The 17,204-nt window shown below is 42.1% G+C and overlaps 1 protein-coding gene across 5 annotated transcripts in view; it reads left to right on the top strand.

Annotated features, from left to right (window-relative positions):
- Positions 1-5,589: 5,589 nt before the first annotated feature.
- Positions 5,590-17,204, top strand: part of NPNT (nephronectin) — a 79,533-nt gene continuing 67,918 nt past the window's right edge. For all 5 annotated transcript variants that reach the window (XM_044912653.1, XM_021680362.2, XM_044912652.1 and 2 more), the window contains exons 1-2: positions 5,590-5,791; positions 7,999-8,099. In XM_044912653.1, coding sequence (XP_044768588.1) covers positions 5,721-5,791; positions 7,999-8,099 — 172 coding nt within the window. In that variant the 5' untranslated portion in view covers positions 5,590-5,720. The remainder of the gene's footprint in view (positions 5,792-7,998; positions 8,100-17,204) is intronic.

Here is a 17,204-nt window from a genome sequence, read left to right as displayed (position 1 = left end):
CTACATAAAAACATGAATCCAAATTGCTTTAAAATTTGTATATCACTAAGGTATAATTTTAAAAGGGCTGAAAAGTAGACCACAACATGACTCTCTATTAAAACTGCTTTCTAATTTCGTCAGCCATTTGAATTCTTCCAGTGACATTAAAATAGAATGAAAGGCCTATCAAATAAAGTCTTCCGGTGTCTTTGGCAGAATTATTTGAAGGTGGATGAGAAGGAGCAACAGTAATCGTCGTGCCTGAAGCGTATTAGTTGCTCATGTGTGCTGTATTAGATGAAACACCAATGCCTTCAGTTTGTGAAGAGAAGGCTGGAACAAAATTTTGGAGTTCAATCTTGCAAGTTGGTAATTTTTAAAATATATATTAACTTTTCACATAGGTGTGTTTATATATTTAAATTACCATTTTTGTAACTATCTTACCAAATATTCTGATTTTTTTCCAATAAATTTTTTAAATACTATTTGGCTATTCTAGTTACCTAATCATATCATCTTAATGAGAACTTTGCCTCTTGTTTTCAATAATTCACATTTTTCCTTGTCTGACTGCATCAAATCCTATTTCTAGAATATTATGAAAGTAGTGATATGGGCATTCGCATCTCATTCCCGACGTTGATAAGAATTTTCCCAGTATTCACATTCTACATTATTCTTTATTATTTTATTAATAGTTTATTGTTTGTTTGTTTTTTTTAAATCAGGAATCAATAGCACTGATCGTGGAGTCTGCAGAAACCTCAGGTCTTCTTAGGTTTAAGTAAAGATTCAGAACATTTAGGCTCGCAAGACGGTACTTGCATACTCAGGATAAGGGACAGGGACCACGGTTTGCCTGCACAGTGGCATCAAGTGCTTCTCTTCAGTGGAACTCCTCACACAGCAGAACAGCCCGGGTGCCTGATGATAAACACTTTACACAGATGGGAAACTGCTCTGGCTCAACAGCCTCATGCCCCTCTGGAGCCAATATCTCATCAGCATAGTGTCCAAGGGCTCTACAAGGGACACACCCAGTTAGAAGAGTCACTAAACTCAGGTCCCTCCAATGCTATGGTTTGCTATTGGGTATATTTTGTTCTGTCTAAACACAGTTGATCAATCAGGGATCCATTCTTACCAGCAACATAGCAACATAGTTCACCAACCACCTTATCAGGTTGCCAGGGGAACGGGAGCTAGAAAGTTAACATAAGGTCAAATTCTCATGCAGAAGGGGAAAGGATTTTGTTAACCCTTTACCCACATAGAGGTTTTCTGTCAACCTGATTATAATGGATTCTTCTATATGTTAATAGATTATACTTCTAATCATTTATTTAGGGCTTTTTGCATTTATATTTGTATCAGAGATGAGCTGGGTATATGTGTGTATGTTTGGGCACATGTGAGAAAGCTATTTTTTCCAGACTTAAATATCAATGACTTCTTAAGAATAATTATAAGCACTCCTCTTTAGATATTTAAAAGAGCTTAAGTATCGGAATTATTTACTCTCTGAAGGGATGATATGCTCTGTGGTACAACCAGAACTGCTGTGTGTGGGCTAGAAAGGCCCTAGACATGCTATTTCATAAAATCATTACCTATGATCACGTGAAGGACACAACACTAGGGAATATCATTGTAAAAAATGAAAATGTTAGTGTATTTCACTGCTCCTTGTTGCTCTGACAAGGCACTTTTTTAAGAAAGAGATGAGCTCGGCCAAAAACTGGCTGCTTTGCAAGCAGGAATGGAAAGAAATGAGAATGTCCAGAAATTTGGGGCCTCCTTGGATTGAAAAAGACAACTGCTTTGATGCCCCAAACATTAGTATTAATAAAGGGATCTAAGCCTTGTGGCAAGTATCAGAGTACGGGTGTTCCCTTCCGAACAGCCCTATTATTTTAGCTAGCTTCAAGGTGGCCTCCATTAAGATGAAAGAGTAAGGTATGGACCCAAAGAAGCAAAGAAATAAAGCAGGCTTAAGAACTAGGAGTAGAAAAGATTTTGGTTATGGTTATTGGTACAAGGAACTGACTGGAAACAATTAGATCAGAAGCCCATTGGGGTTCTAAAGAAATCTGGTAACTGCAGAAACCACGAGCCTGGCCTGAAAATATCTGTCTCTGTTAGCCCCTTAAAGCAACACTCAGACCCTTGATTTTGTACCAGTAGGAAAAGAGCTATGAATGATGTACAGCCTCGAAAGAAGACACATGCTCCAATAGCCCCTTCTGGTGTGGCTATGGAAGATGAATGGACAAGGTTGGAGAAACAGAGGTGACCCGACTGTCTGACCAAGGCATTTCTTCTACAGCTGGAGCAGAGAATCTCCATAATTCTTGCTCGGCTGGGAGTCAAAATTGCAGTGAACAAGCGGCTATGTGCTCCTCATCCTTCTCCTTTCTTAATAGGAGTTCTTAAAGCAGGTATCCTGTCCTTATGCCACCACTGTATGTGGGATAGGGGGAGAAAGAGCTTGCTGACAGCCACTATGAGAACTTGATAGAGAACACACTTTCTTTCCCCTCTGCCTGGGTACTGTCCCCACCACACACCCTCACCTTATTCAGTTTCTCTTTAAATGTCACCTCCCCAGAGGGGACCAAATCACTCTACCTAAAATCACACCCCATCTCTTATCACCTTATCCTTCCTTTACCCTCTCTTTGTACCTTCATCCTCTCTTCACAGCACTTACTCCCTGACAAACCATACCCCCCCCCCCCAACTGCAGTGTGCTCTCAGGGCACAACCTTGTCTTTTTTCCAGCTGAAGTCCTAGTACCAAGAAATGGCCAATACATTGTATGCTCTCACTAAATATTTGTTGAAAAAAAAAGAAGACAAAACAATTAAGAGCTTCTAATGTCCACGCGTCTGAAGTTGTTTTTGTGTGGTCCTATTTTGTTATTTAACTGTATCACATTGTAATTAGTGATAATTATTTGTGAGAACACTGTGATTACCACTTGCAAGGTGGCATTATCGGGTGGGAAACCTAACCAAAAAGTTGTCCTATTGGAAAAGTACAGGTATTGTGAAAAGCAAACTGTTTTGATCTGGTTGTTTGTTTTCAAGACTGAGACAGTAACTGGCACTCCCATGTGAACGTCACCTTGTTTCTGGAATGGTGGTCATAACTGCAGCATACTAACCTTGGAATTCCTTTAGAGTCTCCTCATTCCATGATTCAACAAAGACTGATATAATCAGCTACTGCTTACTCAGGCAAGAAGCTAAAGTTCACCAGGAAGAATTCAATTCAATCCAATCCAACATTTAATATTTACTGAATTGAAGCCTTGTGCCAGGCCTTGTGCCCCGTCTCATAGAACTCAGAGTGGTAGAGAAGCAATGCATTAAACACACTGCATTAGGAGTTACAATATGGGATGCATAGTGTTGTAATTATACCACAAGAGTCTCAGCCGAGCAAAAAAAACAGAAAAGGCTTCCTGGGTAAATGTCAGCTAAACTTGGACCCAAAGGGCAAGTGGAGAGCGTGCAAATGAAGAAGGAAGATGAATGGAGTGTTTTCTAAGCCAAAGAAAAAGATATGGAAAAAAATGTTAAAAGGCCTGCCGATAGGGCATTACACTTTTGCTTCAGATACTGTCATATTTTCACCTATCACCTGTCCTCCTTTCCTTCTATCTCCAGCTTTTAGCCTATAGGTTAGCCCCTTCTTGATAATCATCTGTTGCTCTGGTGGGGCTTATTTGCAAATCCAACCCAGGAATCAATAAACAAAGGAAATGGCTAAGGAGTAGCCACTGGAGCCTGGAACCAAGCCTACATTACACTTACAAAAATTTGATTTTCTGAAGAAAAAATATTTTGACTCCTACATTTTTGGACTTCATTAGAAAGATCTGAAATAGATGACACCAAGCTGTTTGCCTAAAATAATGTCCCAAGCCTGAATTGGCATGGATATTTCCTGAGATTAAAATAGAAACTTGTTTTGCTAACAGAAAACAACTTGGAAATCAAAGAGTCGTTTAAGTTGAAACCATTATTTTTTCCTTTTCTTGCATAAAATTCCTGTTTTTATACACACGAAGAAATCAGGATAGTGAGATCACACTGCCACAGAACTTTCCATTAAAAATTTGAAGTTGGAGAAACCTCAAAAAGAAAATAAAGATAGAAAAAAGTTCGTAATGTAACACACTCATTCAACAAACATTTATGAGCACCTACTATATGCCAGACACTGTTCTAGGCACTAACAAAGAAACTCCCTTGAAGAGTTTGCATTCTAGCAGAAAGAAGACATACAAACAAGAAATAAATTATATAGGACGCTGGAAGACCAGTGGTGTGGAGAAGAGACAAAGCTGACCAAATCATGGGGCATCCTGAGGGGGCCGGTTTGCAACTTTAAGTTTGGGTGGTCATGGTTGGATTCCTCAAAAAGGCGACATTTGAGCAAAGCCTGAAGGAACTGAGAATGTGAACCATGCAGATATCTGGGTCCAGGAATAAGTATCAGCCAGTCATTGGCGCAAAGGCAGGGACGTGCATGCCTGGAGTCTGTGAGAAAGGCAAGAAGGTCATGGGATAGGGGAAGAGAGAGAATAGGAGATTAGGCCTGAGGGGTCTGAGAGATGGCACATCTCTGCACCGGGGACTCATTGAGAGGGGAGGTGACTCAATGGATATATGTTTTCACGTGCATTTTAGGATGATCGTTGTGTGTTTTCATTTGAACAGTCTTAGTACAATATTTTTGGCTCTGCAACAACAGAATGATTTTTAAAATGGTTTCTAAATGATCTCCCCAAGATCAGACACCACAGACTGCTAAGTAGTTACAGCCCGCCCTCTCCGGCCTGCACGTGCCCTGAAGGGGCAGCCCTTGCTACCCTTCTAGAGTGCTCGAAGTTGAGCTGGCAGAGATAGAAACAGTCTGCACGTTTCTTCTACAAAACTCGATTGGAGAGCCAAACATTTTTTGCGGTTGGTTACAAAATAAAAAATAAGCCTTTGCCAACTCTGCGGGAGAAGCAAACTCCCGGAGTTTGCCTTTGCTAATTTGTCCAAGTCGTGCAGTCGTGCTGTGGTTTCACTAAATGCAGACACTGCTCCTCTCCAGCCCCAGAAACGTCTCCCGTCTCCGGCTTCTCCGCACCCCCTCACCCCTCCCCCCGGTGGAAGCCACGGCTCGCCCCTGCGGTCACCACCTGTTCTGGCGGAACCCGCGGAGCGCGAACCTATGCCCCGGGCCCCTTCCCTCCCGGCTCACCCTTTCCTGCTGGGCGCCCTGCGTTCCCTCGCTCAGGCCGGGCTTGCAACTTTCCTCGCAGCCTGGCGCTCGCCCCACTTGGCTGGCCCTCAAGAGACGCCGCTTCCCTCGGCGCTCCGGCTCCTGAGCTTTCCCGCCTAGGGGCCAAGGGCCCTCACCCCCAGCCCCGGGCTGGGAGGGAGGGGAGGCAGGCGCACGCGCGCCCCCCGCCCCCTGCGCCCCTCCCCGCGGGCGGCGCAGCTCCCCCTGCAGCACCTCCCCTCGAGGGGAGGGAGCCAGAGGGGGCTCCCGGCGTCGCGTCGCAGACCTGCTCCGGCTGCGCGCCGCGCCGCTCTCTTCCGACAGCAGCTGCAGTCGCAGCGGCGCTCGCACTCCTCCCGGAGCCACGGGGACAAGCTCGCCTCTCCTCCGCGCCCAGCACCCCCAAGCTGTTCCCCCCGCTCATCGGCCCTGCCGCCCGCCATTCGCCGCCCGACATGGATTTCCTCCTGGCGCTGGTGCTCGGCTCCTCGCTCTACCTGCAGGCGGCCGCCGAGTTCGACGTGAGGTGAGTTGGGCCACGGGGCGCCCTCTTCTCCTTCTAGCGCTAATTTCGCGCCTGCGGTGCTGGGGTCCCCTCTCCCCGCCGGGTTGCGCGGCCAGGGAGGCGTCTCCCAGGCCAGAAGTTGGGCCACCGCACGGCGTCGGCGGGAGGAGAGCCGTCGAACCGCTCTCGCAACCAGTGGCTGGCTTCCTGAGGCTGGGGAAGGAGCCCCCTGCGAGTCCCGGAGCCCAGCCGCGGCTCCCGGCTCGGGAATTAGGGCCAGGGGAGGAGGAGGAAGGCTTCTGGAGCCCCGCACCCCGGCTGGGAGGGCGCGGGCTGACCTCCTAAGCCGAGGTGACGCGCAGGACACCCTTGGCCAGGAAGCTCTCCGGTGTGATTTAGACGGCTCTTTGAGCTGGGAAACTTCCAGGTGGCCGGGCCAAAGCCCGGCTCGACGCTGTCAGGGCCGCTCACACAAAGGGTGGGGGCGAAGGAGCGATTGGGCTTCCAGGGAGGACCCGTTTGCCTCCGCACTTGGCTTTCTTGAGGGAGATGGACTTAAAATAAGGACTGAGAAGGGGGAGCGCTACGTGCGTGTTTGTGTATGATACGCACGCACACACAGCTCCCGAGACCTCGGGCGAGCCTGGCTGCAGCGTGCTCTGGCAGGTTCCAACAACCCCGGGCTCCGTCGCCGCTGTCACTCAGCCGCTCCTCTGGCGGCGGCGCGCGGCGCTCTCTGCCCCGCCGCGGATCCGCTCGGGCGAGTGAGTGTGTTTGTGTGTGTCTGTTGGTCAGGAGGGCGTGCTCGGTTGCCCCACCTCCGTGCAATTAGAGACCAGACCCGCCCCGAGCGCCGATCCCTGCTGCTCGCGCCGAAACCTGGCTGGAGCAGCCGGGAGAGATTTTAACCCGGGTCACACCGCCATCCATCCAGTCTTCCTCTTTGAGAGACCCCCCCCACCCCCGCCCTGACCCCGCCAAGTATCCCTCTGAGCAGCCCTAAAGACAGCCGCACCTGTGTTACTTGTAATCTTGGAACGAATCAGTTCCACGATTGATTGGCTTTCTTGAACCTGGAGGGGAACACGGAGGGGAACCAGTGGAGCTCTGAGGAGGAAAAGCGCAATCACTTGTTTACCACCTGGTGGGAGGAAATAGAGAGTTCGGGGTTATTTTGTACTTTGGGCTTGCGGGCATAAGGGGAGATAAAAGAAACGGGAATTGGAAAGATTAGGAGTGTTTTAAGAAAATGTGGGTAGCGGCCACAGGCTGTTTTATTTTATTAAAGCAATTCTTTGCTCACATTCGGGTATGTTGTGCTGTTCTGGCACACACACTTGCAATAGGAAATACAGAAATCACATGATTATGCATAAGATTTTAAGGTAGCTTTAATTTTAAAAGAGCCAATTAAAATATTAATCCTCTGGGGGTAAAAAGTCAGGTGTGAATCTAAACAAAGAAATGATTTACCAAATAAGGTGTGAAAGTGGAATCTGGTGGATAAATTGGTATACTGAAATTGAATACTTTTAGTCCTTATTTACATGAGTGAGGAAGATAACATGAATTGTTGATGCAGAGAAGTTTCAAACCACAAGGACACTTGAGATGTTAGCTACACTTTAAACTCCTCTTGGTTTTATTTATACTTTTTTATTTTTTCTGGGAACACTTTCTGCCAAAGAGTCATATCTTGGAAAGAGGTCTGTTTCATTTGATTTTTGAGGAAGGTCCCGTCTTTGTGCCCCTTTCCAAGGCAGAAATTAAAGGCAGATTTTTTTTTCTTTCTGCTTTGAAATGTCATATTAATACTTTTCAGTTTATGATAAATCAGTCAAAACTGGTTTTCCCCCAAGTAACAGGTGTGGGTCTTTGAGGAATCTGTTTCATTTCAAGCTTCAGAAACCACCCTGTGAGTGTCAGCCTTGAGAATTCTTGGTTTTAGCTGATGCTGTTTCCATTTAAGAAAGGATCTTCCCCTCCCTTTGCCTCTACTCCTGTGTGTAGTGTGTAGAGTATGTGTGTGTGTTTAACTCTCTGAAATTTGGAATTAGATCACAGCAGAACTGTTTTCCTGAATGTGTTTTATCCTTAAATTTCTGCAGGCATGAATGAGTTCATCAAAAATTGTTGGGTGTGATTTAAATTAAAAAAACAATAATAACAGGAAAATATTTTAAATTTCAACAGTGTCTTTATTTATTTTGAATCTTTTTGTTTGGTAGGTGGCCCAGACAAATAGTGTCGTCAATTGGCCTGTGTCGTTATGGTGGGAGAATTGACTGCTGCTGGGGCTGGGCCCGCCGGTCCTGGGGACAGTGTCAGCGTGAGTATCATCCCTGGGGACTTCAGCTCCCTGGGAGGTGCGGCTTTCCGCCATCATACATGGCTTCACTCTGCACATCAGTGGGCTCATTACTGAGCAAGTCTTGGTGGTGTGGTTCCCATAGGGGGGTTTTCAGTTCCTGACTCCTTACCCTGCCCCTTTTCAAACTGAGCCAGCTTTGTTACTCAGAGAGCCACCTACCATGCTTATTGTGGCATCTGTCCCCCAAATCTCCAGCTCCTGTTTTCTCATCAGGCTTTTTCTTTTCTGTGCTCCAGACTTGGAGATGGGGGTAAGATAATGAGTCTAGACTGTATTTACACTAAACAGACTCCGAACCTTCTAGCACTAATAAAATCCTTACCATACCTGTTGTGGCAAGTGGCCTATTTGTAAACCTTTTTTTTCCTTTTTTTTTTGAAGTGAGATTGTATTGACTGTGTTCTAAATGGACCACCCACCATAATCAAATAACACCTCTGAAAAAACATTATTTTTAAGTTCTAGAAGCAATCAACATCATGTAATAAATGCCAAATCAGAACACTGATTTTTACCTTTTCCATGGATATTTTAGTGGTAGAAATCAGAGCCACATCATGGAAGTTTGAGAAATTTGTTCCCCGCAACTTTATCTGGATCTCAAAACTGTATTCCACCTCCCCTACGAGAGAATCCGTAATGATCAAGTGAATTCCTGGGGCTTTGTGCTAGGCTGGTGTGTCTTGTGAGATGATGGGAACGAAGTTGGGTTCCTTACATCCCAGTGTTTTATTGCTCATGAGAAAGGAGCTTAGAGGAATAGAGAAGTGAAGAAGGCTGGAGCTGGACAGGGCGGAGCCTGCCTTAGAGATGTGTTGACGGTGGGAGCAATTGGGTAGATTTAAGTTCAGGAAAGCTAGGAATTCCCACAGCTGTTTTCATCTTTAAGAATTGTGCATGATATCTGCCCTTAACTTTGCGGAGGAGTGAGAGTAATGGTCACAGGTTAACATCCCTGGTTGGATATGGAAAGGGAAAGAGATTAAGGTTTGTCTATTACCTGTAAGCCACTGGGCCAGACTTTTTGCACGGTTAGGCCATTGCCTCTTTTTATAAGGGGAAATGATGCTAACTCCAGTTTCCAGAAGGAAAAAGAACTAGGCAAAGCTGCCGTGCCTGACTGCTTAATTGTTTTTAAGGGAAGATGGTCCAAAAGAAGAATGGTACCTGGTGGAGTCGTCTTCTGCCAGTTATATGGCAGTGTCAGCAGTATTTGCACAGCTGGAGGCCACAGGGCTGGAGTTTGGAGAGCAATCCGGCTTTGATAACCAAAGGGTGGCCCAACACACACACTGTTCCCAAATAAAAAAAAAAAATGAGTAGTTTCTTTGCAGGAATGGAGGTAATTTCCTCCTTGGCTGTCTTATTTGGCAGGGCACTCCCAAAAGGAGGGTTGAAGTGCTTTGGGTGTGCACAGTACCCCAGCCCTACCTAGGAAAAGGCTGCTCTGGCAGAAGGCCCTGAGCACAGTGGGGCACACCTTCTCTGGTGGCAGAGTGCCAGAGCAGTCGGCAGAGGCAGCGGTGTCGGGGTGTAGGGATGTAGGAGTACATACGCGCTCTGCCAGATGCACTATAAGAAAATTCCTCTGTCTCTGAGAGATTCATCAACTGTGGAATTCCCCAGAAAGAACCTCTCAGAGCTGTTCTGTCTTTTTACACGTAATTAAATTTTCTCGGGTATACACGAGCTGGGTGAGTCTGAATTTGAACAAGCGTAAAGACCTTTCCAAGTTACAGTGGCCTTACTGAATTTAAACATCCAAGTAAGTTCCTAGCAGACTAGCTTTCCCAGCAGAGATGAGACACTGTTTCATTATCTTCTATACTTCATTTTGCTTCTAACAGAACGTAAAGTGGTGAAGCATAGTATTTAATAGTATTTATCTTTTCTTTCTTTGTACTCCTTGAGATTCTGAGGAAGCTATAACAATGATAAGTCAGTTATTGAAACGGTAATGCTATAAAAATGTATAAGATGATCTTGCACAAATCACAGTTCATCTCAGCTTGGATTTGGTGAAAGTTTGAGAGGCAACCTAATGGAGGGGAACATGGACTCGAGCTAGACTGCCTGGGTTTAAATTTCTGTTCCATCCCTTATTAGCTGTTTGACCTTGAGCAAATCATTCAACTTCTCTGTGCTTTATTTTCCTCATCTCTGAAATAGATATAAAATAGTGTAATACCTCGTAGGATCGTAAATGAGGTGTAAATGAGTTATTTGTAAAGCACTTAATGCAGTTCCTGGCACAGAGTAAATGCTATGTATGTGTTTGATGAAAGTAAAGAAATATAAAGGAATACTGCTTTTGAAAGAGTGTTATGGGATTGGACATACCCATGCTATCAGATTCTTTGTTTTCTAGGCATGATAAATGTATTTTTGCATTTTACTGCCAAAATAAAAACGATGATTCTAAGGCTCTCCATGTTACAATAAAATAAAATGCCTTTAAATTAAAAAAAAAAGCCAGGTGGATCTTTACCATTAATATTGTAGATGGCAGAGTTGTAAAAACGAGTTCAAAGATGGATGTTTCCTTGTGTATGTGTGTGTGTGTGTTTTCAGAATCTCAGATGGTACAAATGTCTCTTGTCAGCTTAGAGCTCCCCTGTCTTTGTTTTGCTATAAACAGGTAGAGGAATGTAGGGGCCAGAGGTCAGCTCAAAGTAGGAAGAACACCACCAAACAGAGGCTTGCTGGGGATAAACGGAAAGTTCCTGATTAGTTTTTAAAGGAAGCTTTTATGAAATTGAAACTTTTGTCACTACATTTATTCAAGGAAAAATGCCTTGCTGTTCGTTAACTCTTATACCTGGTAATGGACTACCTATAAAAATTCCAAAGAGCTTCTGGGAAATTTAATGTGAAAATTGTTTTTGTCTTTCTGACCCTTAGATCATTTCAGAGTCCTTACCCGTAAGGAGCCTTCTCCTTTCCTTAGTAAAGTTCTGGTTCTTGTTTTTCTGAATGATTCACTTACGAATTTTCCTTCAAATTAGCACAGCAAAGCAAAAGGAAGCTATTTCCACCTAGACACAGAACCTCCCAATTTATCCCTTAGAAGATGTGTAAGTGGGGGAGACCATATCATATCTCATGCCCTAGTGCAGTGACCCTTTGGTGTTTAATCCATTTGGTCGAGCATATGTAAGACATTTTGACCCTATTCCTGTGAGACAAAGAGATGTATTGACATAGAACATGCTGCGTTTCATGTTCTGTTGCTACTCCCCTTTCCATGGCATTGTTTGGAGAGGCCAGTTGACTTTGCAGGGAGCTCGTATTGCTCAGCCTCCACTCCTGGTCACAGTGTCTAGCCACAGAGCTGCATTCAGCCAGACTTCTCATCCTTCCCTCAGGGACTGAGGAAGGAAGGATGCTACCCAGACAAGCATAGGAGCTGTGTTCTGCTTCCTGCCTGTGCTACCTGACATTCTATCCTAACATTCCTGCCTGGCTGCAGAAAGCAGGACCTAGTCCAGAAACAGGCAGGTTGTGTTTTCATAGTTCTTTTAGAGGTCATACCCTTGCCTTCTTTCTATCCTTTGATTCTTTGTTTTATATTCTTTTTTTTTAGCTTTTATTTAGATTCTGATTAGTTAACATACAGTATAATATTAGTTTCAGATGTGCAATATAGTGATTCAACACTTACATACAACACCCGGTGCTCATCACAAGTGTCCTCCTTAATCCCCATCACCTATTTTACCCACACCCCCACCCACCTCCATTCTTGACCCATAAACAGGTCTCTACACATTGAGAATTTAAATTTTTTTTTTTTAAGATTTTTTTTTTTTTTTTTTTGAGACAGAATGAGAGAGAGAGAGCACATGAGAGGGGGGAGGGTCAGAGGCAGAAGCAGGCTCCCTGCCGAGCAGGGAGCCCGATGCGGGACTCGATCCAGGGACTCCAGGATCATGACCTGAGCCGAAGGCAGTCGCTTAACCAACTGAGCCACCCAGGCGCCCCACATTGAGAATTTAAAACTTGATTTTCTAATTGTCTTGGGCTTTATCGACTATTGATGTGGCTCTTTGTGGTAAAATGAGAATCACAACACACTGATAGTTACATATTTACAGCACAGGGCACCCTAATTACTCAGATTGTTACGAAATACTTGTTTCTTGTTCTGTAATTATTCTGTTCCTTCACTTTCCCATCATATTAATGGTACACTTCACTTTAATGATTTTAACCATTTCTCCTACCAAGTGGAGATCTGTGTAAAAAAGATTTCTCAGGGTTTGTGTATTTTATTAAAAAAAACCCAAAACTGCATATGCTATGGAACCAACTCTTAACTAACAAGCAGTTTGAGACACGTGAGTGTCACTAACTTTTATATCTGGTTAGCTATTTAAAGAGCTTCCTTAATGTAGAAAGAGTATAGAGGATCTAAATATTATATTTCTATATGGTTGTTTTTCTGTTTACAGATTTGGCTGTGTATGTGGCTATGACAGTAGTGTTTCTGTTGAAGGCACTTTTTAGAGGTGTGAAGATTAAAATTCAAAATACGACAAATTCCAGGTTTCAACAAAGCTATTTAGTTTCTGAGTTCTTTGGCTGTCACTAAGCAATTTGTGGTTTCTGAATGAAATTATGTGAATTAGGGTGATTTTTGTATCATTTTTCCTTAAAACCAGGCAAAATGCAGATGTTCTGATATATTTTTCTGGAAAATTTGGAAAGATGTAAAACTTAAACCTAGAGTTTGACTTTGCTTTATTAGCTCTAAACCTCATTTCCTCCTCCCCCCTCCAAAGGCTACAACTGTACAATTGTCAGGGAAAGTGAAACTTTTGAATTCTTATCAATGTTAAATAAATGTATAGGTTAGTGCAACAGGGGGACGGAGAAGCAGTAATTTATTCTGAAACTGTTTTGTAGTTGTTAAATAATTTTGCTGGATAATATATATTACTGGTTTAGGATTGTGGACTGTTGAAAGACTGAAGAGCAGATTGTTAAATTTCCATATTTCAAATGAAAAGGTTATTAGTGTAAGCAGAGATTTTGATTTTGTCAATGAAACATTTAAATTTCATGTTTCATTTGTTACTTGCATCTGGGTTCAAAAACTTAATCGTGACAATGGAACACGATTTATTATTTTTTTTGCTCCCTATACTGGTTTCCTGTCCCTCATCACAAAATTATGTAAATTATACCTTTCTTTGATTATTTAGATTCTGAACACTTCTCTTTAAAATAATCAAGAGTAAATGAGAAATACTGGAATTGGCTTTAAAGACCATATATAGTGTTCCCTCACAGAGAGGTTATTCCTAGTAAATGCCTTTCCATTTGTAGTCAACAACTATGGTGACCTTCATTGAATGTGAATTAGCATTTTATAGGTAAACCTTCTTTATACCCATATAATCATACCTACTCCAGGAGTAACTGGGGGTCTCAAGTGGTCTTTACTGCCCAGAGCCGTGTTGAAGATGGCCAGCAGGTCTTGGGGCCAGTTTAATGGAGCTGAGACACTTTACTGTCTTAATGTGATTAGCTTCCTTCTCTGTTTTTGGGGGTGGTAATGCAGATTCTGGTTCCTTTTTTTTTTTTTTTCTGGTAGGAATAAAAACAAGGCAGTGGACAATCTTATAACTACTTTTAGCGCTAAACCTGCATCTCCAAATCCTCAAGAAGTAAAGTTTTTGATTAAGATTATTCAACTACCACTTTCCGTGGAAAGCTTATTTAAGAACACCATGTACTTTCAGTAACTTCCAGTGGTCTTGGAATGCAGATTCCAAACTAAAATCAGTGTTGAAGAAGTTTGACCTCTCAAACAGGTAGTTCTGCGTATGTGTAGTTTTGAAAGTTAAGTTTCACAGAAATTACTTTGTTCCTTCATCCTTTCTCCTATTGGAACTGATCTTTATATAATACTTTTAAGATCTACTCATTTCCTAAGATCCCCTCATAAAGTTAATCTGGGAAGGTCTTAACCTTTATGGATTAGAAATGTTAGTACTTCTTAAACTGGGAGGTCAGGTCACGGAAAGGGAAACACTCTAGGTGCTGCAAGGTCAGCCGCTAGATCTGCCTTCAAATACCGGCCACAGAGATGTGCTGCTGCAGAAAGTGAAGGAATACACGAACGAACGTACTCACTGCTAGCAACGAGGCAACACTGTTTCTACTTGAAAACTGTCGGATAAGCTTTGAAAAACATAGGTGTGTTTTTCCTCCCTTAGTCCCTGTTATAGCAAGTGTAATAGAATTTTTGAAGGGTACTTTTTATCTGTAGAATTCATGTTGTATGCATTTCGAGTCCATTGAACTCAACTGCATGCTTTTAAAGCAATAGTCCAGTGATGCTGAGTGATTGTATGCAGCGTCCCTCAATAAGTAATGGAAGATATTCATCATGGGGGCTGGGCCTTCATCCTGGCGGAGATGAAAGGGAAGGAGAGGAGGGTTCTGACGGCCTAATCCTCACTACTTCCCCCTCCTTCCTCACCACCACACCCAGATATTCTCACCCCTTTCCCACCAATTTGATGCAGGCTTAAAGTTTTTTCCCATCAATCTTTTAAAAATTTTTACTTTGTAAGGGAAAATGCATTTATTTCTTCAAATATCCCTCCCCAGAGCAATGAATATTATCAGCTTTTTGTGTACCTTTCAGAAAGATTTTACATACCAATGGGCAAATTTCTGTATCTTCTCTACCCTCTTTTATACAAATGAAAGATATACTGTATACATTGTTCTGTACCTTGCTTCTTTTCCTTAACAATGTATCTTGGAAAGCTTTCTTTATCATCAGTACATGAGGAGCCTGCTCACTTTTTTTTTTTTTTTTTTAATGGATTTGTAGTATTCCACTGCATGGCTATACCATAGTTTTTTAATCAGTTTCTTATTGATGGACATTTGTGTTGATTCTAATCTTTTACTAATACAAACAATTCTAAAATAAGTAACCTTGAAATATACAATGAAGAAATATTGTTTTGGATGTGTTCTAGTATTTCTGCAAGATAACTTTTTATGTGTGATCAAATGGCATATACATTTGTGGTTTTGACCAACTGGCCAGTGGTTTCTTACTTGGTAGTAAATAGTAATGGAAAAGACTGGATTGGAATGCTGACTTAAAGCTCTGGCAGTTCCACATCCAGAATCTGATCTGTTGCTTGGTTCTAGGATACTCTGATCCCTACTCTTTCCCTCAAAAGTCCCTCTGGTAGGTCAGTGAAGGACCCTTGACCCCTTTTTCATCTGTTTCCTCTTGGAACAGAGGCAACTGGCTCATACTGGGAAGAATGGAGTGCGGTTTGTCCATTTGCCAGGATTTCCGCCTGACATGCTGACAATTGGTTATGTATTTTTTATGGATGTGAGGTCCTTTTTCTTGTAAGAAAGATTTACACATTATTTTAGGAATTGCTTAATTCATTGACCTTTTATTTGTAGGTCAGTCATAATTTTTATCACTTTCTATAGAGGATTTTCTTTTTTATTATTAGGATTATGTAGAAGTTTAGTATCTGAATAAAGTTTTTTGGGACACCTGTTATGATAAAAGATTTTCAGGAAATATTTAAATACTGTTGTGTCAGAATACTTTAATAAAGTGACTTTAAAACCTTAGAGGCATAACTTTTCCATTAGTGATTCTAATCATTATCTTAATTATGTATTAAAATCATTTTATTTAACAAAATAAATGCATGCCTAAGTGAAAAATTAAAAGACTCGAAGAAAGAGAGAAGGTAGTGAAGGTAAGTCTTTCTAACTTCCCTGTTTTCCTGACACCTAGTTCCAACCCCCAGGAACTGTTTCCTATTGATCTTTGCAGAGATTTGTAAGCATTTGTGAATTATCCTTGTTTATAAATTGATAGCATAAAGTAAGAACTATTCTGTATCTTCTTTATCATATATTACATTTTATTTTATTTTTTTAAATTTTTTTCATATATTACATTTTAGAGACCAGTCCTTATCAGTTCATGTAAACTTGACTCATCCCTTTAAATACACCTAACTAATTTAAAAATCCCTATTTATGCATATTTAGGTGATTTTCAATATTTTGGTTTATGAAATGTGCTGCAGTCAATATCTTTGCATATTCATCATCACTGTTATATACATTTAGATGTGGGAGAGTTATAGGGACATCCTATTTTTTTTTTTTTTTTTTTTTTTTAAGATTTTTATTTATTTATTATTGAGAGAAAGAGAATGATAGAGAGAGAGCATGAGAGGGAGGAGGGTCAGAGGGAGAAGCAGACTCCCTGGCGAGCAGAGAGCCCGATGCGGGACTCGATCCCGGGACTCCAGGATCATGACCTGAGCTGAAGGCAGTCGCTTAACCAACTGAGCCACCCAGGTGCCCCGGGACATCCTATTTTTATGTACAGTAATTGAAGAACTCATTTTATTTTTATAAATCATCTCCTATAAAATATGTTACTTCCTAAAGGAGATTAAATCATGGATGATATTACACAGTGGAAACCTTCTATTCAGCCACTTTTTATTTTTGATTCCTTGAGAAGATAGTTTAAAAGAGAAATAGAATTTGTTTCTTCCTTTCTATTTGTTTATATTCTACTTTGTTTGGGGAAGGTTATGAAGTGGCTTTCAGGAATGCATGCAATAAAATAGGAAAACAGAATTAACAAGGGCTAGGGGAGAAAAAAAGAAAAGGGTAGAATAAAAGGTAAGATGTCAGGAGGAGAGTTATTAACATGCAGATATGTCAGGCATAGAATCCTAACTATGTCTTATAATTTGGCTGTTAGCTTCTGGTAGCCAACAGAAAAAGAAAAGCGTTATTGCTCATATAATTCATGATGTTTGTTAGGGGAAAATCAGACCAGTTAGTTGGGGGAAATTATGGCTTTTCCCACATGTAGTTCTGAAAGAAGACTTTCATGTGTGGGAAACATGAAAGTTCACAGAGTGGGAGTGAATGGTCGAGTGGAAGGGGCCACAGCAACATTTCTGTCATGAAGCCGGTGGTGGTTTTACAAAGCTATTTCATAGAAGATGCTCTGATCTAAGATGAGGCCCCCTACTCTAA

This window comes from Neomonachus schauinslandi, chromosome 2, assembly GCF_002201575.2.
Source record: "Neomonachus schauinslandi chromosome 2, ASM220157v2, whole genome shotgun sequence".
In the NCBI taxonomy this organism is placed as follows: Eukaryota; Metazoa; Chordata; class Mammalia; order Carnivora; family Phocidae; genus Neomonachus; species Neomonachus schauinslandi.
Note: the sequence above shows the minus strand (reverse complement) of the source record. Positions and strands in the feature narration are given on the sequence as shown.